Here is a 23,541-nt window from a genome sequence, read left to right on the forward strand (position 1 = left end):
CAGTGCCAGCCCTGCCATGGCAGGGACACCTCCCACTGTCCCAGGCTGCTCCAGCCCCAGTGTCCAACCTGGCCTTGGGCACTGCCAGGGATCCAGGGGCAGCCACAGCTGCTCTGGGAATTCCATCCCAGCCCCTCCCCACCCTGCCAGGGAACAATTCCCAATTCCCAATCTCCCATCCATCCCTGCCCTCAAAGCCATATTTACAGGAGGCAGCACAAACAAAGCTCATTTGTCACTCAAATCCTGTTTCCCACCAGGATAAACAATCTCTCAATTGTCCAGTTCAATTTTGGTCTCACAAATCAGTAAAAAGCCTTTCATAGTTTCACAGCCATGTTGCACTATAGGGTTGCTTCAAAATGTTGCCTCTGAACAAAAAGAAAAAAAATTTTCTTGAAAAATTTTCCTATGACTGCACCATTAATCCTCATCATCTTCTCCATGCCTTCTACCTGCAGCCACTGTTACTATTCCTGTTATCATGGAATTGTCAAAGTGGGAAGAGCCCCTCAGGATCACCCAGTGCCACCCCAGCCCCACCAGCATCACCCCAAACCCTGTCCCCAAGGGCCACATCCAGACTCCTCTGGGACAATTCCAGTGACTCCAAACCTCCCTGGGCAGCTCAGCCCAAGGCCTGACCACTCTGCCAGGGAAATTTTCTTTCCCAGTCTCCAACCTGAGCCTCCCCTGGTGTCATTTGAGGCCATTTCCTCTCCTCCTTTCCCTGCCCCTCCTGTCAGGAGCTGTGCAGGGCAGTGAGGTCCCACCTGAGCCTCCTTTGCTCCAGCCTGAACCTCCCCAGCTCCCTCAGCCTCTCCTCACAGGACAGGTTTTCCAGCCTCTTCCCAGCTCCATTCTCCTTCCCTGAACACAGGCAAAAGGATTTTTTTGTTTGAGAACAAAACAATTTTTCAAGGCAAGGTATTGATTTAATGTCCTTCACTGATTCAAGCAAGCTCTTAGCATCTGGAGAGAGCCATGAAAAGGAAAACCTCACACAGGACCTGGAGGGGCTGGAGCGTGTCCAGGCAATGGAACAGAGCTGGGAAGGGTCTGGAAAAATCCTGATGGAGGTGGAGGGGCTCAGGCTGGAGAAGAGGAGGTTCAGGAGGGACCTCACTGCCCTGCACAACTCCTGACAGGAGGGACAGGGAAAGGAGGAGAAGAAATGGCCTCAGATTGCACCAGGGGAGGCTCAGGTTGGAGACTGGGAAAGAAAATTTCCCTGGCAGAGTGGTCAGGCCTTGGGATGAGCTGCCCAGGGAGGTTTGGAGTCACTGGAATTGTCCCAGAGGAGTCTGGATGTGGCCTTGGGGACAGGGTTTGGGGTGATGGCGCTGGATGATCCTGAAGGGCTCTTCCAGACTTGATGATTCTGGGAATCTGTGACTCATTCTGCACTGAAGTACCTGTGAAAAGCATCCTGACCTGGACTGATGCCTTGTGCAGGCTGAGCTAGAGCAGAGCTGGGCAGAGCTAAAGAACAAAGCAGGGATTTATGGAAAGGATCTCCTCCATGGATCCACCTTGGGCAGCACCAGAGCCCAGCCAGGGCTGCAGCCAAGAGGAACCAAAATGGTCCCAAAATGCACGAGCGCTCCCGGGGGCTCTCACTGGGATCAGCTCTGCTCCATTTGCACCTTGCAGTTCATTGTCCCATTCCAGCTTTAGCCCAGGCACTCCCATCCTGCTTGTTTTTCTCTCTCCAGCCCACGCTGTTTGTGCTCCTGGGCCTGAGCTTTGGATCATTTGTCCTTGGTGCCCAGCTGGAGAAGGAATTGTTTTGTCTCCCTGCTCTGTGAACAGAGCTCACCATCCCATAATGTGAAGCTCAGACCCACACACTAAAATAGCACAGAATCTGAAAATTAGAAAATCTGAAACCTGAGGCATCAGGACTGTCGCAAAATCTGCTCCACAAACTCAGCTTCTTTTAAGCTTTTACCTCTACCAAATACCTGGAACCCAAAAGTTTACAAATTTAACTCAAGAACCAGCAGTTCTATGAGGAAACTGCATTCATAGAAGTGTGCAGAGTAATGGAAGACTGGGGAGAAAGAATAAATAGATGCTAAAATACACAGAATTTATTCCACCATGGGACTGTGTGACAAGTGTTACAAATGTTCACTTGGGCACAAGAGGAGGTATCACTGACATCCAAAAACCAGACCAGAGCAGCTCTGAACTGCTCCATTTGGACACAATCCCTAGATAATTTCATTATTCTGAGTGCTAATGAAGCAAAAAGAGGAAAACAATGAGGCACACACTGTCAAAAACCAAATTCTTGGAGAACAATTCCCTGCAGAAGCACACTCCAACACCAGCAAACAGCAGGAATTAGGATTAGAATCCAGACGTTGACATTTCCCATGAATGCCAAGACTGAAAAAAGTCTGCTTTATGATTTGTGTGACCTTTCTGGGTTTGCAAGTTTTTGTTGCAAAGAAACAAAAGTGAATTTGAGGAGGTGGGGGGAAGAGCACAAAACCAGCAAATGCAAACCCACCCTCCCTGCACACACAGGCAACTCAAAGCCTTGCAGCCCAACAAATTCCTTTGAATTTATTATGGAAAAAAGCCCTAAATCCACGGAGTTAAATACCAAATATTTTTAGCTGATAGCACAGCTATTAGTCCTTAGGTGAAGTTTTAAATCCACTCCCCAAAACCAGTAAGGTGCTTCAGCAAATACCCATTTTTATTGGTACAGATGCACTTACATTGCTTCATCTATTTTTTTTTTCCTTGAAGCTACTTTGCCTTGAAAGGTATTTTCATTTCTAGCCAAGAAACAAACGGGGAAAAGCTTTCAAGTACAAATGTCTTTGCTCATTTCAAATAATACATTAAAAAAAAAATTAAAAATGTTGGACACAAATGACTTATCAGTGATTTATTCAAGTTTCTCAGTCTGTTGATCATTTAATATTTTTTTTTCAGCTCTTATGTAACTTCTGAGCCAGAGAAAAGAGCAAATTTCCTTTTTGGAATAAATAATTCCAAAGAGCTCTTGTTTTTTGTACTACTGTCTCTAAGGCAGGGATGATGCTCATGCTTTGAGGGTAAGAGAAAAGAAACAAATCTCCCATTTTGTAGATTATATATTTTTGGTTCACTTGTAAACCAAAAACTTGATTTGTAATAAAAACTCTGGAGTTTCAGTGTAACTACCCCTGATTTTAGCACTGAAAACTAAAAAAAACCCAAAAAACCCTGAAATTGAATATGAAGTCCTACAACACCCATGAATATGCATGGAAATATTTCAGAAACAATTGCCTCAAAATGCACCCTGAAATCAGGGTTCATTATAGTGTTAGCTGAGAGTTCAAATTTCCCATCCTCAAAGGAAGATTTATTCAGGATAAAGTAACTCCACATTTTCTTGCCTGACATAATGGACCTGGAATTTAAAAGCAGATGATGCCACCCCAGAATCAAGACATGGAAATCTGCTCTGGAGCTGATTCTGCCCCAGCTACTGAATTACTCAAATACACCAAAAAAAATTTGAGCCCGAGGAGTTTCTACTCAAGTTTTAAGATGAGCAAATGCTTGGGTGTAACAACTCCTAATGGGAATAATTTAAATCTCATTCTTCAAGGAGTAAATCCTTGGTTTGAAACCTACTCTGAAACTCCCGGCAATAAAACACAATCCCGGCATTTATGTCTGAAAAATTATCCTTGGAGATGGCTGAAAGAGCAAATATTTGAGAGTTTAAGGGCAAAGCTGCAGAAAAAATCAGATCTCTATGCTTGGAGCTGCCACTGAACATGTGGGTGCCAGACACTCGAGTCCCCCCTCCCCACAGGGACGCAGAATTTCCCTCTCCATTTGCTCAACTGCTCTGCAAGAAAAGAAGAAAAGACAAAGATGCTGGGTTTTGGTATCAAGACTGGCCTCTAAAATTACATTCAGCATCAAGTTGTGTGGATTTAATTAAGCTTTTAAGCAGCATTTTAATTGTTCTTCATTGCAACGCTGCCTTTGGGGTTGTTGTAGCTGAATTCTCCTTGCTAAAATCTAAAATCCTTAAAGATGGACATGACCATCCATTTATTCAGATAGCAGAGCTTTCAGGTGAATTTAAAATCTAATAATTCCAGTTCTGCCCATGGCTGCTCCTTCTTCTTCACCTTCTTCTCCATGGGTTTGGGTGGTTTTGTGTAATTGGATAAAAAATTTGTTGGCTTTTTTTAAAATTCATGCAGGAAGCCTGTGGTTTTAAGGTCCACGAATTGGAAATCAAAACTTCAAAATGTGAATGCTGAGGAGGAAAAGAAAAAAAAAAAAAATCCAACCCATCCCTCAGGAACAGCTTCAAATTCCACTGCAAAAGGCACCAAGCAAGACTCACAGAGTGGAGAGGAACATCTTAAACTCTTAATAATCACATTTATATCGATCAGCAGCATGGGTTTGATGGGATTATTAAGAGCATCTCAACAATGATGCAGGAAAACACAGATTGTCCAGGAATTTCAGCAAAGTCAGGAGAAGCTGTTTGTTCACAGAATAAAGTTTAGAATTTTATCTGATGCCCCAAAGGACCAGAAAACAGGTCTGGTGAGAGCTCTGATAAAAAATGGAAGCACCACCAAGGGAATCCCACAGAACAGGGGACAGCTCTGCTGGAAATGGAAGAACTCCCCAAACCAGCACTTAAAACTGACAGAATTTTAAAATTACCCAAAAAAAAACCACCCTCAGTTTCATTTTTATTCAATGGAGTAGAAAATACAGAGCAAACCCAATTATTATTTTTTTTCCCTCATAAGCAAAAAGAGCTTGGGGTTCCTGAAATGAATTAGAAAAGTCTGAGCAGGTGAGGGGAACCAGCAGTTTTTAAACACTTGAGCTGCCAAGTCTTAGCAACAGTAAAAGAATTTCTCATTATTTTTGGGTCTGCTAACAAGACCCAAAGCTTGCTTGGTCATTCATTGACTCATTGTGGTATTTTTATCACAGGGAAGTCTAAAAAATCATCCCAAAATCACTTGCTGGCAATACAATTAAGGATTTCCTCAAATAATTTACATTTTTGGTATCTCCTGGCTCTCTGGGAAAGCAAGGAGGCCTGTGGAGAACAGCATGAATGGGAAAAAAGAAATCATTTGTGAGAAAGCTAAACTCTAACACATTCATTATTTATTTTAAAGTGCTCTCTCCTCATTAGGAACTGCAATTGTTACACACAAGCTGCAAATTCCTTTTGCACAAGATTCTGGAATTTTATCATTGGCTAAAGGGAAAGACATTCAAACAGTGACTACACAGAGCAAAGCTACCATTAAAATGTGTGAATAAAACAATTAAAGTCACATGAAACCACATTAAAATTAATAAAGTTTAAGGAATAAAACAACTTATTAATAGAATTGATGATTTAAATTTTAAAAATTCATTGTGGTATGAACTTTAACTGAAGAATATACAGTTAAAATATCTTTACTTGATGGTGTGCAACCCTGGAATATGCCACTAGATGGCAAGTTTGGATAGAAATCAGCTGAATTTTAATTTATGGCACGTTTGAAAAGGCTTTGGATAGAAACAACCATGAAGAAAAAAAACAGTGAAAGAGGAGAATAAAAATAGGAAGAGTTCAATAAACAAGTCTTGTGCCTGGAGCACATTTAATACACGCCAAAAAGGTTAAATGGGTTTTAGTTTTGTTTCCACATTGCCACACAAATGGAGAATCAATTCACACACGATTTTGAAGTTATGTTGTAAAGAAAAACAAGTGAAAATCACTGTTTTATGTATTCCTCACAACTCTCCAGAGCTGTGTCTCGCATGGAGGAGGGCAGCACTGAGAGCTGACATTTGAATTACAAATATTCCCAGGAAATATTCCAACATCCTCAGGAATCTGGGTTTTCCCTGTGCCTCCCCTATTCACTGCACTCTGCTCTTCACCATTCCCATTTCCTCTTTTGCTGCCAGCCCCTGCAGAATGTTTTATCTTGTTTTATCAAGTTTTATCTTGATTTAAACGAAAAATAAATCCTGGCTTTCAAAGCAGCTCTTTCTGTAGCTCACTACAGCCTTCAAAAGGAACAGCATTAAAAAGTTCTGAACAGAAATACAGCAAATAGAATAAAATTAACCCTGCACAATCCCCCTGTGGTGAAATTCAGAGCTCCCTTCTAGCAGGGAACAAAACAATGATGGATTAAAAATTAAATGGATTAAAAAATTAAAAAATTTTGCTTACCTGAAGTATCTGCTGAAAACTCTCCAAACAAAAATACCAGGGTTTAAGAGAACACTGAATTTCCCTGGCAGGGTAAATCCCAGCTTACCTCATCTGGAGAGAGCAGATAAATGGGTGTTAATTCAGGAATTTCACTCAATTCACAGCTCAGCCCAAGGCAGGTCAGGATCTCCCTGAGAACTTCGTATCTCTTGGAATTGCTCATTTTGAGCAAATTAAAATCCTCTTCAGTTTGCACATCCATGGAGTTGATGTCCAGCTCCAAATGGGCCTGGCAGGATATTAAAAAAAAAAAGAAAATCAGTTTCCAATTCAGGGATCACAGCTGTCAATTCACCACAATTTCCTCTGAAACCTCCCTAAAATTTCCCTTCTTAATAAGCTTTTTCTGGAGGAGTTGATCAAATTTGGATTTACCAGCTTAAATTTAACTTTCTGCTTTTCAGGTCTGCCAGAGCCAACAGCAAGGTTGGTCATATTCTGGCTTGTACATGAGCAGAATTCCATTACAATTAAAATGGCATTGAAATTTGCATTCCATTATAACTGAAATTCCATTAAAATTGAAATTCCCATAAAATTCTAATAAAATTGAAAGAGCTTTTTAGAAGTTGTACAAGGTATGGAGAGCTCAAGCAAGTCACATGAATTTAGTGGAAATCAGTGCAGATAAAGAAACCCTTCTGCCTGAAAAAGTTACTTTTTCACCTGGTAGAAAATCACTGCTCATGGTCGAAGCAGATGCTTAGAAGTTGAAATTAAATGCAAGAGGAAAAAAAAAATCCTTCATAGACCTCCTTTTTGGCTTTTTTTCTGCTTTTCCTTTTGTGTTACAAGATATTTCAAAGCCCTTTACTGTTGGAGCCCTGGCTGCTGAGAATTTGGGACTTTCTGTGCTGCCAGGCACTGACCCCCAGGAGAACACTGCATTGACCTGAGGCCCTGGAGAAGCTTCCAAAATTCAATAATAAAACTGAGATTATAGGTGTGGAGTTAGAATAGAAGTGTGTGATAGCACAGGGTGGGAAACTCAGAGTTGAAGGGTTTGGAATGCAGGAATGGATAGAAAGCAAGGTGGAGGTTTTAGGGTGGAGGCTGCTCCTTCTTCTTCACCTCCTTCTCCATGGCTTTGGGTGGTTTTGTGCAATTGGATCAAAAAGTCCCCATGGCGGGCATGGGTGGTTGGGTATTGGGTTAAAAGTGAAAATAATTGAGGTGTCATTTCTGAATTGCACAGTTTATCCTTAAAAGGCCTTGGAGAGAGAGAGATGGGCTCCATTTTTAGTTTGCTGGAGTGAAGTGCTGCAGAACTCAGGGTTTGTGAGACTGTGACAGAGATGAGAACTGATAAACACCTGAGTCCCAACAAGAAATACCCTCTCACACATTTAATCCCAACCTTGGCAAAATAAAAACAAAAAAAAAACCAAAGAATCCACACTTGTACTCTCTGCAGATTCATTTATTGCTATTAAAAAAAGCCCTTCTTTTTGTTCATTTCTTCAATTTTGCAAAATTCAATGATGTTCTTTGTGTTTTATGTATTTTCATTGAAATTCAGGGAAATGAATGAGTGCCTGCATCCCTGGCAGTGCCCAAGGCCAGGTTGGACACTGGGGCTGGAGCAGCCTGGGACAGTGGAAGGTGTCTCTGCCATGGCAGGAGTGGAAGGAGATAATTTGAAGATCCTTTCCAACCCAAACCATTCCATGATTGTAAAAAAAATACATTAAAAAGGAAGCAGGGCACACCCACCCACCAGAGGGGTACAGAAAAAAGGGAAACAAATCTGCCAGAATATTCCATGGCTGATGTCACTGCCTGGGAACAATAAGGGCTTTTCAAATCCAGACTGGAAGTCATTTAGAATTATAAAATGTCACACTAATCCTTTTAATCTGATTTTTGAAGCTGTGCTCTGATGCCCTTTTCTTTTTCCTGGGGAAAACCTCTGGAGTATTAAATTTTACTACAGCAGGAGGATCAATTTAAAAGGTGCAGCAAAGCAGAACTTGCAGGGACAGAATCAAATCCATTTTCTAGCAGCACATGGGTGGCAGAGCTGCCTACAAAAAAAAAAGCAATAAATATCCTCCACTGTCTAACAGAGCTCCCAAAAATCCAGCAGATTTAAGCTGATAAAAGACAAAAACACTTCTAAGAACCCTCTGAATATTTCTGAGCTCTGTAACTGCTACAAGAGTCTTGATACCTGATCCCTGAGCAGTTAAATTTCAGTGCTCTGGGCTCCTGAGAAAGTTCCCTACCTAAAATATTGGTAAAAATAGAACCTTTCATAAAGTTGGTTCATCTTTTATATTCCTTAACTTTAATCTTGGAAAGCAAATCTGGCTCTGCTTTTCTCAATGTGTTTGGCAGATTTATTTTCTAAACTTCATGGTACCCCTTTTATCAGCCTTTCCATCACCCCAACCTTTAGCTGGGAATATTTAAATCATTTCAATAATCAGTGACCAACATTTACCTTCCTGTGGAAGCTTCCTCACCCATTATCCAGAAGGTAAAATGAAGAAAAAAATATTATGAACACTTGAATTCATCTGTTCCATTTTATGAGGGCTTTCTTTGCCTGTTTTGGTGGTTTTTTTAACCAGAGATCACAATACCATGATACTGGAGAGGCACCTACTTCCTGGCATATTATTTTTAACTGGAATTAATGTTTTTGGCTCATCCTAAACTACACCAATTCCACCCCCCAGATTCTCTGAGCTATTTGATAGGTGCAGAGTATCAAACATTTAAACCTTTAAAGGCTGAATAATGATTCAGGAAACAAAAAAAAGTTTCCAGCAAGGTTTATTCTGCACTTCTTGCTTTTCCACAATTCCTATTTTTGTAAGGATTTTGTGGGATTTATTTCCTACTTCCCAAAATCTGCTCAAGCTGTATTCCTGTACCACCTCCAGCAGGGAGAAAGGGAAAACTCTGCTCTGGAATATGACAAAATCCCAGAATAATTGGGGTTGGAAGGGACCTCTGGAGATGAACCAGTCCAACCCCTGCCCAGGCAGGGTCACCTGGAGCAGGTGACACAGGAAAGTGCCCAGGTGGGTTTGGAATGTCCCCAGAAAGGGAGACTCCATCACCTCCCTGGGCAGCTGCTCCAGGGCTCTGCCACATCCATGGAAGGAAATTTCTGCTCAAGTGGAGGTGGAACTTTCTGGGGTTTAGTTTATGGCCACTGCTCCCTGTGCTGTCACTGGGCACCACTGGGAAGTCTGGCACCATCCTCTGGCACCCCGTGGAGATATTTCCATGGATTAATGAGAATTCCTGCTTCCTGCACAAAACTGTTCTTTGTTTTACCTTGCCTGATCCACACATGCCTGGCTCCGTGGTGAAAATAAAAAAACTGTTTTCCCAGCAGTGACATTCCCCTTCCTTAACTTTAACACCAAGTGAAACCCACCCTGCACTTGGATCCCTTCTACATCCAGGACATCCACTTACACCTGGGAATGGCTTCCCACTAGGAAAGGGGAGATTTGGGTGGGATATTGGGAAGGAATTCCTGCCTGGCAGGGTGGGCAGGGGCTGGGATGGAATTCCCAGAGCAGCTGGGGCTGCCCCTGGATCCCTGGCAGTGCCCAAGGCCAGGTTGGACACTGGGGCTGGAGCAGCCTGGCACAGTGGGAGGTGTCCCTGCCATGGCACTGGATGGGCTTTAATGTCCCTCCCAACCCAAAGCATTCCATGATTCCACACCTCCCCTTGTCAGGAACCCCCAGGAGCATGCAATGGGAACAGATTTTCAGGAGTGCATGAACTCCTCGCTGCTCACAGTACCTGGGAAAGGATGGCTTCTCCTCCACTGCTGCCGTGAGTCAGGTGCACGATCACCGTGTCTTTAGCAGCATTATTCAGTCGACTCAACACCTTCACTCTGCTGCCATCTCCCTTCATGCCTTCCTCAAAAACACAGCCACTGACCAGCAGGTTCAGCTTCACCTCAGTGCTGTCCTTTCTGGACACCACCAGCTCGTGCACAACCCTCCTCAGTTTGTTTCTGTGCTTTATCTGCACGCCCCCGAAGGTGAAGGACGAGGAAAACCCAAGAATCTTTCCCCCTTTGGACAGAAATGTCATGAACTGCCTGTGGATGCCCTCAGGAATGGGCTCCTCTGTGGCAATGAGCAGCAGCAGGGAGTTGTCAGCCCAGGGGTCCCTGAGCACTTGCTCCTGGTGCAGCTGGTACACGGTGTAGCTCTCGGCATCGATGCACGCGCTGAGGACTGATTTCACCTGCTCAAACCTCCCTTTGGCAGCCTCAGAGCCCAGGTAAACCAAGATGTTGGGGGGTTTCCCAGCCAGGTTTGTTCTTTTGAATCCTTTTTGCAGACATTCGTGCTCCTTCTGCTCCCCTCTGCTGCTGCAGTCCTCGGGAAGCTCTGGAATGTTTTCTGCAGAGGCGAATTTCACCGACTCTATGGTGATGTTCTCGAGCTGCTGACACTCGTGGCAGCTGGAAACGTGCAAGTGGTGGTGTTCCCCTGCTCCTGTCTCCTCGTGCTCCCCTTCTTCTTCCAGCTTGGATTTGTCCTGCTCAGCTCGCCCTAATGCTGAATTCCCAGCAGGAGTTACTGCCTCCATCTCTGTGCTTTTCTCTTTCACCGATGGAGCCTCCTGTGCCAACTCCTTCAGAGCAGATTCCTCTAAATGCACAGCTGCAAAAGGTACAGGATACCAAAAAAAGGGGTTAGAGTAATGAGATTAAAAGGGTTAGGAAAAATATCATTAACAGCAGAATTTAATTTCAGTACAAATGCCCTGTAACAGCAAGAATTTCACTTATTTGACACAACAAATCCTATTTCCCCCCAGAACAACACAGATCTGCACTCAAACCATAAATCTAAAGACAAAACGAAGAAAAGAAAATACCTCTGGAAAAATACTGCTCTTCTAACGAGGGCAGGGTTTAAAATCGCTGCTGTTTTGAAATAAACTATTTTGAAATAAGCTAATAAAGTGATGGTATTGGGTAAGACAGATATTGAACCACGTCCCTTGCACTGCTGAAGGCTGCAGATAAAGGTTTGGCACAAGAAAAGGGAGTAAAGAGACATTTGAACAGATTTCAGTCTGCAGAAAGGGAGAGAGAGCGACCCACAGCAAGATTTGGGAGCTAAGAATCCAAAGGAAAACAAGAAAATAAGAAGAACTGTTAAAAATTTCCCTTTTCCCCTGAAAACGATAGAAACGTGAAGATAATTCAGAGCAAATACAAGTGAGAAGAGAAGAGCAAAGACGATTACTGCCAGCATGAAATGTGCAGAGCAAAGAGGAGAGAAAAAATACTCATCACAAGGGAGGGCTTCTTCAGCTGCTGAGCCATGAAAACACTTCAAGGCAAAATCTGAAAAATTTCACTGACTCCTTCCCCACTCACACACAACCAAATCAATTTATTATGCTTTTAATCCAGGGAGAAACTTGATGAACAAAATTTTGTCAATCCAACTTCAATCCCTTTCCTTCTTATATAACTACATCCCCTTTGGAGCAGAAACATGAAGTAAGATTTTTTTTTTTTTTTTTTTTTTGATATTCCAAGGGAATTTCAGAGCTTCCAACCTCTGTTATTCCACCCAGAACTTCCCCCAGCCTGTTCTGGAGCAGCTTCCACACAGCACTGGAAGCAAAAGGAGGCAGAAAACATTTTAAAAAGGGACACTCTCAGCATCCATCCTTCCTTGAGATAATATTTATGCAGAAAAGAACCCAGAGAGACAGAATTTCCCCTCAGATTCTTTTGGGACAATATTCCTGTCCTCTTGCACTTCAGCTAAATGTTGTTGATTTTGTCATTCCTTCATTTCTGCCTGTGCACTGTGATCTATATTAAAAAAAACAGTAAAGCAAAAACAAACCCCATAAAAAAAAGGCCAAAAAAATCCCAGCCCAATCCATGTTCAGCTTTGAATACACTTTAATTTCAAATATTAAAAAAAAAAAAAAGAGAACATCTGTCTAAAAACTTCCAGCTTTGAAATTCTTTTGAGTTTTTTAAAATAGATTTGTTAATTATCAGACAAGATTTGAATAAAGTATTTTCTAAGTTCTGGTTTGGAGCACCCTGGGATAGTGGAAGGGGTCCCAGCCCACAGCAGGGGGTGGGAATGGATGGTTTTTAAGTCTCCTTCCAACCCAAACCATTCCAAATCCTACAAAATTCAAGCAGAGCTACAGAGGGATCAACCTGGAATCCCAACAGGAAGAAAACACTGCCAAAAAAAAAAAAAAAAAAAAAAAAAAAAAGCAAACTTTTCAGGTAGGTATAAAAAAACTACGCACAAAGTCCTAAAATAACCATTAAGCAAAAATGCTGTGCTGTGAAAAACGATCAGGAGGGTACTTACAAACAATCCTGTGTGGCACCATCCCGTTCTCCATCTGCAGCCTGTCTTCCAGGAAGGCTATTCCAAGGCTACTGAAATTATCTACACTGGCTTCAGCAATTAACTTAAAAGGTTCACCAGGTTTATAGGCCAAGGGTGAACAAAAGTCTGACCACTTCACAATCTAGAACAGAGCACACGGATGGCTTTCAGTTGGGAAAGGTTCTGGGAAAATCCCCAAGTGTCAATAATATTGTGAGTTTGCAAGAGGAACTGCAGGAGAATTGAAGGATTTACTGGGGGGGTTGCTTTAGGCAGCAAAGATTGAGCCCTGATGGAAGAGAACATCCAAACCAAGTGGGAGTCCAGGGGAAACATTCCCAAAGATCAAGGCTCTGAAAGATGCGAGCCACAAAATGGCAGCAGGGCTGTAGGAAAAATTCTATTTGGATTTGTTTCCTTCGGCACAAACTCCAAGCAAGAATGCTGATAAAAAGAACAAAATTAAACTACGAGGGTTTAACAAAAATTATCAGAAGCATCATGAGGGTTCAAGATGTTTATCTACCTCAAAAATTCCTTTTTTTCAGGAAAGAAACACTGCACAAGTAAGAGACACAACTGGATGCACAAACAAGTTATTCTCCCATGAAAGAATTTTTAGAGACCTGCCTTCATGACCTAAAAAAAAAAAAAATCATCCTCTGCCATGCTCCAAAGCATGGGGAGACAAAATGCAATTCCCTCAGAGCAGCTGCAGCACTTTGACACCTCTTCCATGAGGTTCAGCTTTCATCACCACACACCAGAAGTAAAACACTGACTGAAGGAAGGAAAAACTTATTTTGGATGCACAAGCTGAGGGTGAGCTGTCGGTTCTTCTACTTGTTCATAATTAGACCATCAGCTAAATTTACCTTTTTATTTACTGCAATTAAATGGTTTACACACCACCCAAGAGAATCCAGCTGCAGCTTCCGATGTTGTGGTGTTTCCCAAGGGAACAAGAGGACAGAACAAACAACCCCAATGGTTCTGTCTCCTTTCTAAGTCACTCTCAAAGACAGGTTCTGATTAGCAATCAACAAACCCAAATGACACCATTCAGTCACAGAATCCCAGAATGGTTTGGGTTGGAGGAACCTTAAAAATGATCTCATTCCCAAACCCTGCCATGGCAGGGACACCTCCCACTGTGCCAGGCTGCTCCAACCTGGCCTTGGGCACTGCCAGGGATCCAGGGGCAGCCCCAGCTGCTCTGGCAATTCCATCCCAGCCCCTGCCCACCCTCACAGGAAGGAAATTTTTTCTAGTATCTGATCTAAACCTGTAATTTTTCAGTTGGAAGCCATTCCCTGTGTCCTGTCCCTGCATCCCCTGGAAATTGTCTCTCTCCAGCTTTCCTGGGGCTCCTCCAGGCCCTGCAAGGCCACCCTGAGCTCAGCCCAAAGCTTCTCCTGTGCAGGTGAACAATGCCAGCTGTGCCAGCCTTTCCTCCCAGCAGAGCTGCTCCAGCCCTCTGCTCATCCTGGAGCCTCCTCTGGGCTCTCTGCAGCAGCTCCAGCTCCTCCCTGGGCTGGGACAGGGCTGGGGCAGCTCTGCAGGTGGGCTCTCACCTCTGGGAGCACAGGGGGAGAATTTTCTCTACCTCTTTGCCACACCCAAAGTGCTGCTGTCAACTGCTCCTCATAATGAGAACCTACTGAAGTGCTCCACAAATGCTACAGAAAATGTGACCCTGCCTGAGGAACTGATGCCTCAGGTTTGAGCTTTTCTATGTTTCACATTCTGTGCTGCTTTAGTGTGAGGGTCTGAGCTTCATATCAGGGGATGGTGAGCTCTGTTCACAGAGCAGGGAGACAAAACAATTCCTTCTCCAGCTGGGCACCAAGGACAAATGATCCAAAGCTCAGGCCCAGGAGCACAAACAGCGTGGGCTGGAGAGAGGAAAGCTCTGCAGGTGGGCTCTCAATCCATGTTTATATCTCTGGCCTTTGGATAGCTAACGAGAAACCTGGCTGGGTGTCTTCTGATCCATGATTTCTGCTAAGCCTTAGTGAAAATTTCCCTTTCCAAGAGGAAAAGGGGAGCAGTGTGTGGGGCCTTACCCCACCTGGAACTTGGGGGTTGAACCCCAGCTCTGTGACACCGGAGCATGCCCCAGCTTCAATGTGACTGCTCGTGGTGGAGGCTGAGGGACTTAGAGTATTTAAATATCCTATTAATTTAATTACAGAGCATTTAAATATCCTTTCTTACCCAAAGAACAGCCACAAGGAACACCCACAGCTGGAAGCTGTGAGCAAGATCTGTTGATGTTCTTGCTCTTTCTTCTGTGGCACCAAGTAAAATCTCAGCTGTAAAATGTAATTATGGCTGCACAGTGCAAACAAAGTGAGCAGCTACCCTCAGAAATAACTCACAAAGTCAAGCTCTTGCCAAAACCTGTGACCCTGAAATCAGGCAACAACCCACTGGCTCCAGAGCAGAGCCAAAACCCTCAGGGAATATTTTCCAGCTTTCCTGCTGCAGTTCCAAATCAAAATTCTGCCAGAATAAAGGATGAAAGGCCAGCTCTTAGCAAGAGATGAGACATCATTCATACTCCTGCGTTCTCATTTTCACCAGCCACAGATCACTGACAGTCCTACAAAAATTGGCTTTTCTGGCCAGAAATCCCCCCAGGGGCAATGGGTTCCCACAGCCCCTGGCTATGGTGACAGCCAGAGGTACCAAAATTAAGAGCATTTTACTGTGCTCACACAAAAGAACAATAAACAAAACAAACCAGCAGTCCCTTTCCTCTTTAGTTTTGATTTCTTTTCGCCTGGACTATCACTTTTGAGCTTTCTAAATCAATTAATAATGTCCACATAAGAATGCAAAATTTTCCATCCTAAGGGAAACGAAAGCAAACCCAAGAAGATTTTAAAAAACCCAATAAACCCCCAAAAGAATAGATAATCAGAGCTTCAATGCAGATGTTTTTGTGCATCTTTCTGCTACAAAAAGTAGAAGAAAAATAAAAAATCTTTATCAAAGGGTGAAAAATTTTGAGTTTTGAGTTTTTAATATGGAGGTAGAAGACAAAACAGAGGATTTTGTGTGTTGTTTCATCTTGAATTAGAATTTATGAGCGTGTAAAACAGAGAATAGTATAGTTTAGCACAGGGTGAAAAATCTAGAGTTTTGGGATTTTAGTATGGAGGTAGGTAGAAGACAAAATAGAGGATTTTGGGTGTTGTTTCATCTTGAATTAGAATTTATGAGTGTGTAAAATAGAGAGAAGTATAGTTTATCAAAGGGTGAAAAATTTTGAGTTTTGAGATTTTAATATGGAGGTAGAAGACAAAATAGAGGATTTTGGGTGTTGTTTGACCTTGAATTAGAATTTATGAGTATGTAAAATAGAGAGAAGTATAGTTTATCAAAGGGTGAAAAATTTTGAGTTTTGAGTTTTTAGTACGGAGTTAGAAGACAAAATAGAGGATTTGGGGTGTTATTTCATCTTGAATTAGAATTTATGAGTGTGTAAAATAGAGAGTAATATAGTTTATCAAAGGGTGAAAATTTTTGAGTTTTTAGTATGGAGGTAGAAGACAAAATAGAGGATTTTTGGTGTTGTTTGATCTTTTTCTTCTTCTATATCTACTTTATTTTCTATTGTGTTGGTGGTATAGAGTGATTAGTTAGGGAGAGTTGTAATACAGATGTTGTGTGGCAGGCAAATAATTAGTTGCTGGTAGAAAAGTAGAAATAAAGTACATTTTAAGAGTTAATTAAATAAAACAGATCTAAAAGACCCTAAAACTGTACATTTTGTGACTTTTTTTGCTGTCTTCTCTTTGTGTGCTAAGTCTAGTGTAGATGGTGTGTAGAACCTCTGATAAGATAAAAAATAAACAACAACTTGAAGAGTAAAAAAATCTTTTACACAGATCCTCATCCAGGGAAGCAGCCAGGCCATGAGCACCTGTGGATGTGATCTCCTGGAAGCCCAAGGAGGAGCCTGAAACCTGATTTCAGGAAATAAAGGGGACAGGTGGCCCTTTAGGGACACCCAGGACAGCACCTCATCTGTGGGAAATGGATTTGTAGAGAATTCTTGAAGTTTGACAGAAGGTTCACAGCTGTATGTAAACTTTGAGATAAGAAACGTTGACTTTAGGGTTTAAATTAAAATTAAATTTAAGCTTTCAAATTAAATTAAGCCCTTTGAATGCTGCTTTAAAAATTCTCTACAAATCCGTCTCCCACACTTATCCATGGCCCCAGGGGTGATCCCAGCCTGGGGCAGAGCCTGGCTCATGGAGAGCTCTGGGATCTCAGCAGGCAGCCCAGATGTTTCACCACAGCCTGCACAGACACATCCTGACATGGACATCTTCCCTTTTCTCCTCTTCCCTGGAGGCACTGACATCCATCCCTCCTCTCTCACAGCCTTCCAGTGCCTAAAGGGGGCTTAACAAAAAGCAGGAGAAGGATTTTCCATGGTCCCAGGCTGCTCCAAGCCCCAGTGTCCAACCTGGCCTTGGGCACTGCCAGGGATCCAGGGGCAGCCCCAGCTGCTCTGGGAATTCCATCCCAGCCCCTGCCCACCCTGCCAGGCAGGAATTCCTTCCCAATATCCCACCCAAATCTCCCCTTTCCCAGTGGGAAGCCATTCCCTGTGTCCTGTCATTCCATTCCTTGTCCAGAGTTGCTCTCATGGAGCCCCTTTAGGCTCTGAGTTCTCCCTGGAGCCTTTTTTTCTCCAGGCTGAACAATCCCAACTTCTCCCAGCCTGGCTCCAGAGCAGGGGGGGCCATTCCCACCCACAGCCAGAGAAAAATGCTACTGAAAAGTCTCAACAAAATGTCTCTTGGTCTGTTTGAAACACAAAACAGAGCTTAATTATTACCAGTGATGTGAATGAAGCAATTCCCTTTTTATTCCCCATAACATCACAAGCCATCTGTACCCCCTGCTATGCAAAAATATTGAATATCTGTTGCCCTTTCTGTGCAAGAAACAAAGAGAGTTTCTCACCTCCTTTGAAGAGTCAGGTCCTTTCTGCAAGTTCTCTGTCTGAGCAGAAATGCTTTCTGTCACAAAAGCAATGTGCTCTGCTGGCAGCAGCTTCTCGGGGTGGATAAAGGGAGAAATGAGAAGCACACTCCACCTGTTTAAGTCATCAAGGAACTGAAAGAAAGGGGAAAGGAGAATAAGTCTAGGAAGCAGCTGATTTAAGAATTCCTTTTTAAATTATGCCCGGCTTAAATTCAAATCTGACCCTGCAGCCTTACAGGAAGGGTGATGATTATTTCACGTTCCCCACGAGACAAAAAAAGGGATACAATTCTGAACCATCACAAAGGAATGCTGAAAGTAAAACTGAAAGTGCCAAGCCACGTTTTTAAGCCAACTCAGACTCCAGCTTTCAGCTTTATGGGAAGAGAGGGTGGAACACAAACCCCTGAGCCACGGGCACTGTGACTCCTGTGGGACATTTGCCACTCCCTCATTCACCTGATCCTCCTCTCCCATCCACACTGAACCTTGAATCCTCATGCCTCTGCATCAGAATTCCTCGTTCACTACGAAGCTCAGAAATAATTCATTCAGAATCAATTTTTCCCTAAGTTGTTCTATCCACCATTCAGCAGACCATTGCATCAAAGTTTTCTTCATTAAATGACAAAGGATTCCCTCTCTTGCCCTCGGCAAGGAATAAATAAAGCTCAAAACCTGGACTCAGCAGACCAACAAACGTGTTTGATACACCTCTCAGCTTCCCAGGAAAATATTACATGCCATTTTTAATTTTTACATCCATTCTGCATTGAACTTCATTTGTCTGGCATATTTAAAAAACAGCAAGTATTAGAAACAACTGTTTTGCTGTGGGAAATAGTAAAGGCAAGAAGACTTTTAGAAAGTTGTGAAAGCAGGCTTTAGAAACAGCAAGAATATAGAACTTAAGAGTTAGCTGTAGTTATAAAGTCTGAAAGTAGAAAAGTTACATTAGCACAGTAAATAAGGACATGAAACAACAGTTTGAGTTTTAGCTTTGGTTAAGATAGATTTTAAGACTGTAGAAAAAGATGTTTAGTAAGTAGAAGGCTTTAAGTTTAGTAATTGGGTATTGTTAATAGGAAGTGTATAAGTAAGTATTGTTTGAAGTAGGTGTACGTGTGTTTATTTAGTGATTAACTAGAATATTTATCTGTAAGTTTTGGTAATATGTTATTGGTTAAAAAGTTTTTAAAATGTTCTATAACATTATAAAGAAACTTTTTGTTGTTAATAAGATGTGAGTTGTTATCTTTTAGTTGTCTTAATTACGTAATGAGATTGATGTTGTAATAAAGCTCAAAGAACAGATGTTAGCAGTCTTGTCTTGTTTGTGTAAACTTCTAACACAAAGTATGGTGCTTTCACAACTTCCTGAAAACCCTCTCACCTTTACTCTTTCCCGCATTTTCCTTCTGCCTCCACGAGCACACACCTTCAATAATTCCACGTGGGAGCAGGAAAGAATTCCCCTCTGGCACTGGCTTCTAACCCTGAACGTGTTCATCACTGCACACCTCAAATGAAACCACGCAATGCTGAGGGGGCAGCTCCCTGACCCAACCACCCTTGGTGAGCACAGAAGCTGCACAAGCAAACACTGATTTCTCCCACAGGAAAGTGAACTGAGCTCGGGGTGTCTAAAGTACCTTAAACATCCCATTTGGCTAAAGATCAAACCAAAAAAAAAAAAAAAAAAAAGCCTTTACAGGTTATGATTTATGACTTGCTAGTGTCTTAAGCAAGCTACTGATCACAGTCCAAGCTACTGAGAGAGCAAAGGAGCTTTGCTGGCTGCCCAGAAGCAAAAAGAAAAAACCTGAATGAACATTTTGTCTCTTCAGAGATGATGTGAAGAGCTCCCAGAGCCCTCACACTGAGGTGCAGCACAACAGGACCTGCCCCAGGGATTCTCAAACGCCGTCGCCGCGTATTTTAAAGAGACAAAACCATATTGAATAACAGCCCTGAGTCCATGCCAAAATTCATGCCAAGCTGCAATTCCCCAGAGGGCTTCCCAGCTCCCAGTGAACACCAATAAACCGAGCAGATTATAAAATCAGTCTGCATGAATAGCACTGCAGACAGAAAAAAAATGTGCTGGCTGTGCAAGGACTGAGGAGAAGCTGTTTCAGAAATGAGCAGGAGTGGAGCACAGAGCAGAAATAAACTGAAATCCTCTTCACAGAAAAATAATCCAGGGCAACTGAGGCAGAACTCCTCTAAACACAGCTTTGTTTTGTTTTTTCAGGGCTTTATTGGAATGTGAATTAGGTATTTCAGTTGGCTGTGAAAGACTCTGAGATTGCCACCATCGCTCTGGAGTGTGAAATAATCTGTTCATTAAACAGCAAAAAAACTAGTTTTAAATAGAGCCAACTTCATCAGCATTTCTAATCTTGTTTTCCCTCACTGCAAACGTTCTCTTCACCCACTGAATTTATGAAAAGCTTCTCTGCTTCCTGAAGAGCACTTAGCCACTGACACGCTCCATGAATCCCTTCCCAGCAATGCCTGGAACGACTGAAAGAATTCCCAACCACACAGGCACCAACATCAGCAAAAAGCAGAGATCAAGAAGAGCCTTACCCAGACCAATTCTGGCATTTAGTGCCAAATTCAGAGAAATCCGCCATTCATTTAAATAATTCAGACTAGCAGGGGGCAGTGCCAGTTCCACTTCTAATCCTGAAAGTCAAGCAAGCTCGCTTTCAGGTTTGCTGCCAGCAGTGCCACGTGGAACTGGTTCAGGCACAGGGGTTTTCCACTCTCATGGGCTGCCACAGCCTTCCCCACCTCTGCTCACTTGTGATGTTCGTTTTCCACCTCGTTTTCCTCACTTAAAACAACATTTTGTATGGGGAGAAGCAGCCAGCTCTCAGGACCCAAAGGCTCAGTTCACATTCCAGAGCAGATCCAGCAACGTTTTAAAGCCCTGACACGAATCTTGAAGGCACAAACACAGCACATATTTTTAGACTAAAGCCTTATACGGGCTCAAAGTATGCTGCTAAAATGGAAAGAGGCTTTTCCCAGGGACGTGGAGTGAAAGGACAAGGGGGAATGTCCTTAAACTGAAAGTGAGCAGGTTGAGATGGGATGTTAGGAAGGAAATCGTCCCTGGGAGGGTGGGGAAGCCCTGGCACAGGGTGCCCAGAGAAGCTGGAAGTGCCCAAGGTCAGGCTGGACAGGGCATGGAGCCCACGGCAGGGGGCTGGAACAGGATGATCTTTAAGGTCCCTTCCAGCCCAAACCACTCTGTGATTCTGTTAAATTCTCTCACGCTCTCCCAGCCAAGCTTTGCTACAACCACTGCTGCCCTTGCAAAGCTGCACTGAACACATATACCCGAATACACACATACAAATGTACATTCGTAGCACACAGAGCATCCCTCAGCCCATTTCCTATTCCAACAAGCTCGGGCAAGCAGCGAGGACAGGGAACCACACCTGCACTAACATTTCCCACCTGGCTGTCCCCTCCTCCTCCCCCTGCCTGCGACAGCGCGTGGGAATTCCCTCGGCGCGTTACCCTTCCCAATCCCAACCCCCTGCCCGCCACCAATCCCCACAATCAAACCACGACCCCACCCGCGCCGCTCCGCGATGCTCATCCCCGTTACCGCGGCAACCGCCGCATCCCCGTTACCGCGGCAACCGCCGCATTCCCCGCGCATCCCCGCGGCTCTACCTGCGCCTCGCCGGTGCAGAACACCTTCCCGCCGATGCGGAGGCAGACGCGCTCCTCGGGGTGCGGCTGGCGGGCGCAGAAGGTGAAGGAGCAGCGGGAGCGGTGCAGCCTCCGCACGGTGCTGCGGACGAGCGCGGCCGAGCGCGGCCCCCAGCGCGCCCACAGGTACAGGTAGCACAGCGTGATCAGCATGGCGGGCGCGCGGCCCCGCCCCCCTCGCCCGCCTCGGCCAATGGCAGCGCCGTGCGTCAGTGAGGGCGGGTGCCGCTCCCAGCGCTGATTGGCTGGCTGGGGGGCTGGCGCGCGCGGCGCCCCGCCCCTTTTGCACCGTCGCGTCTCCCCCCTCCTCCCCTCAGCGCTCGGCCGTGAGGCGGCCCCTCACGCTGAGGGGAATGCGCGGTGAAAAGAGGTGTAAAAAGGAATAAAGAGCGCTCAAAATCGTTCAAGTGCCTCGGAGCGTTGTGTCTTTGCAGCGGGTTAGTTGTAGCCGGGCTCTGGAGGAGGAAGAGGAGGAGGAGGAGCAGGACAAGTTTTCTCGCCGCCGGCGCCACGACTCGGCTTCTCTGGGAATGGCAGAATGGTTTGGGTTAAAAGGGACTTAAAGCTCATCCAGCTCCACCCCCTGCCATGGGCAGGGACGCCTTCCACTATTCCGGGCTGTTCCAAGCCCCAGTGTCCAACCTGGCCTTGGGCACTGCCAGGGATCCAGAGGCAGCCCCAGCTGCTCTGGGAATTCCATCCCAGCCCCTGCCCACCCTCACAGAAAGCAAACTTTTTCTAGTATCTCATCTAAACCTGTAATTTTTCACTTTGAGACCATTCCCTGTGTCCTGTCCCTGCATCCCCTGGAAATTGTCTCTCTCCAGCTTTCCTGGGGCTCCTCCAGGCCCTGCAAGGCCACCCTGAGCTCAGCCCAAAGCTTCTCCTGTGCAGGTGAACAATGCCAGCTGTGCCAGCCTTTCCTCCCAGCAGAGCTGCTCCAGCCCTCTGCTCATCCTGGAGCCTCCTCTGGGCTCTCTGCAGCAGCTCCAGCTCCTCCCTGGGCTGGGACAGGGCTGGGGCAGCTCTGCAGGTGGGCTCTCAGAATTCCCCCCTCACCTGCTGCTCCCACCAGTTGTGATGGAGCCCAGGATAAATCTGCTTATCCAAAGCTAGAACTATCCTGATGGGCAACAGGAAAGGATCTAACCTTCCTCACAAATGAGTTGACACTGGTACCTGACCTTACTCCTGGATTGATGGTACCCTAAAGGCACCATATTCCCTTTTGTATCCCACACAGAACCAGGGGAAGAGACCTGTCTCCAGTTCCCATTCCTGTAGCCACCAAAGCCACAAATGGATGCATTTCATTCCAGCTGGTTCATTGCATTCACCAAATGAGAAAGGGCTGAACATTGACATCAGAGTGAGGAACAGCCTGGCAAGGAATCAAAACTGCAGGATTTGCACGTGCCCCGTGTGCTGCAAACACAAATTGCTCCTCCAGAACGCACAACAGCCAACAAGTTATCCTCTGCTCCTCCAATGTATCCACGCACTAAAGTTATCAAATACTTCCTGCATTTTATAGGGAAAGGAATCACAACACAGCTCTGGGAAAGGAAGGTGTGGACCAGTCTGATCCTAGCAGATAATTGGTGTGGGAGTGTGAAAAACGCCAATCACTTGGTTTTTAAAGTTTTAAAAGTTTAATATTAATGAAATGGTTATAAAAATAGCAATACAATTAGAGGAATAAAAATTTAGAGTTAGGACAATTACAAGACAATAAAAACAAAGAATTATGGATGTCCGGATGCTCTTGGGCACTTCAGCCATGACAAGCATGTTTTGTGAACAAAGAAATAACCTTTAAAACAATACACTGTTGCATATTCATACATAATTCATGGTTAGCATACATTCTATTGAAAACAAAAAACCCTCTCTGTTATTTTTCAACTGCTTCCTTTAATCCCCATGGCGTCTTCAAGTCTGAGCAAGGCCTGAAGAAATTCACTTCTGATAAGAAAACCATAAATTCCTCTTCTCTGGAAGATTTAGGTGTTCTGTGACTGTTACCTCGAAGCGAGTATCTCATTCCTTTAAAAAAAAAAAACCCACATACATTTTTTCTATTTTAACTACTAAAGCCTTCATTTCAACTACAAAACCACATTTACCACACTATTAAAATGTTAATACAGCACTTCTAAT

The 23,541-nt window shown here is 44.1% G+C and overlaps 1 protein-coding gene across 3 annotated transcripts in view; it reads right to left on the reverse strand.

Annotated features, from left to right (window-relative positions):
* The window catches only part of HLCS (holocarboxylase synthetase), a 120,139-nt gene extending 98,572 nt beyond the window's left edge, over positions 1–21,567 (reverse strand). For 2 of the 3 annotated variants that reach the window (XM_053970585.1, XM_053970584.1), the window contains exons 1-5: positions 21,343–21,567; positions 17,626–17,778; positions 12,619–12,781; positions 10,046–10,923; positions 6,324–6,506 (exon numbers count right to left, since the gene is read on the reverse strand). In XM_053970585.1, the coding sequence (XP_053826560.1) occupies positions 6,324–6,506; positions 10,046–10,923; positions 12,619–12,781; positions 17,626–17,778; positions 21,343–21,534 (1,569 nt within the window). In that variant the 5' untranslated portion in view covers positions 21,535–21,567. Of the gene's footprint in view, positions 1–6,323; positions 6,507–10,045; positions 10,924–12,618; positions 12,782–17,625; positions 17,779–19,039; positions 19,123–21,342 lie in introns of those variants that run through there. The other variant, XM_053970586.1, reaches the window with a different exon arrangement.
* Between the last annotated feature and the right edge of the window lie 1,974 nt (positions 21,568–23,541).

Source organism: Vidua macroura, chromosome 2, assembly GCF_024509145.1.
Source record: "Vidua macroura isolate BioBank_ID:100142 chromosome 2, ASM2450914v1, whole genome shotgun sequence".
NCBI lineage: Eukaryota > Metazoa > Chordata > Aves > Passeriformes > Viduidae > Vidua > Vidua macroura.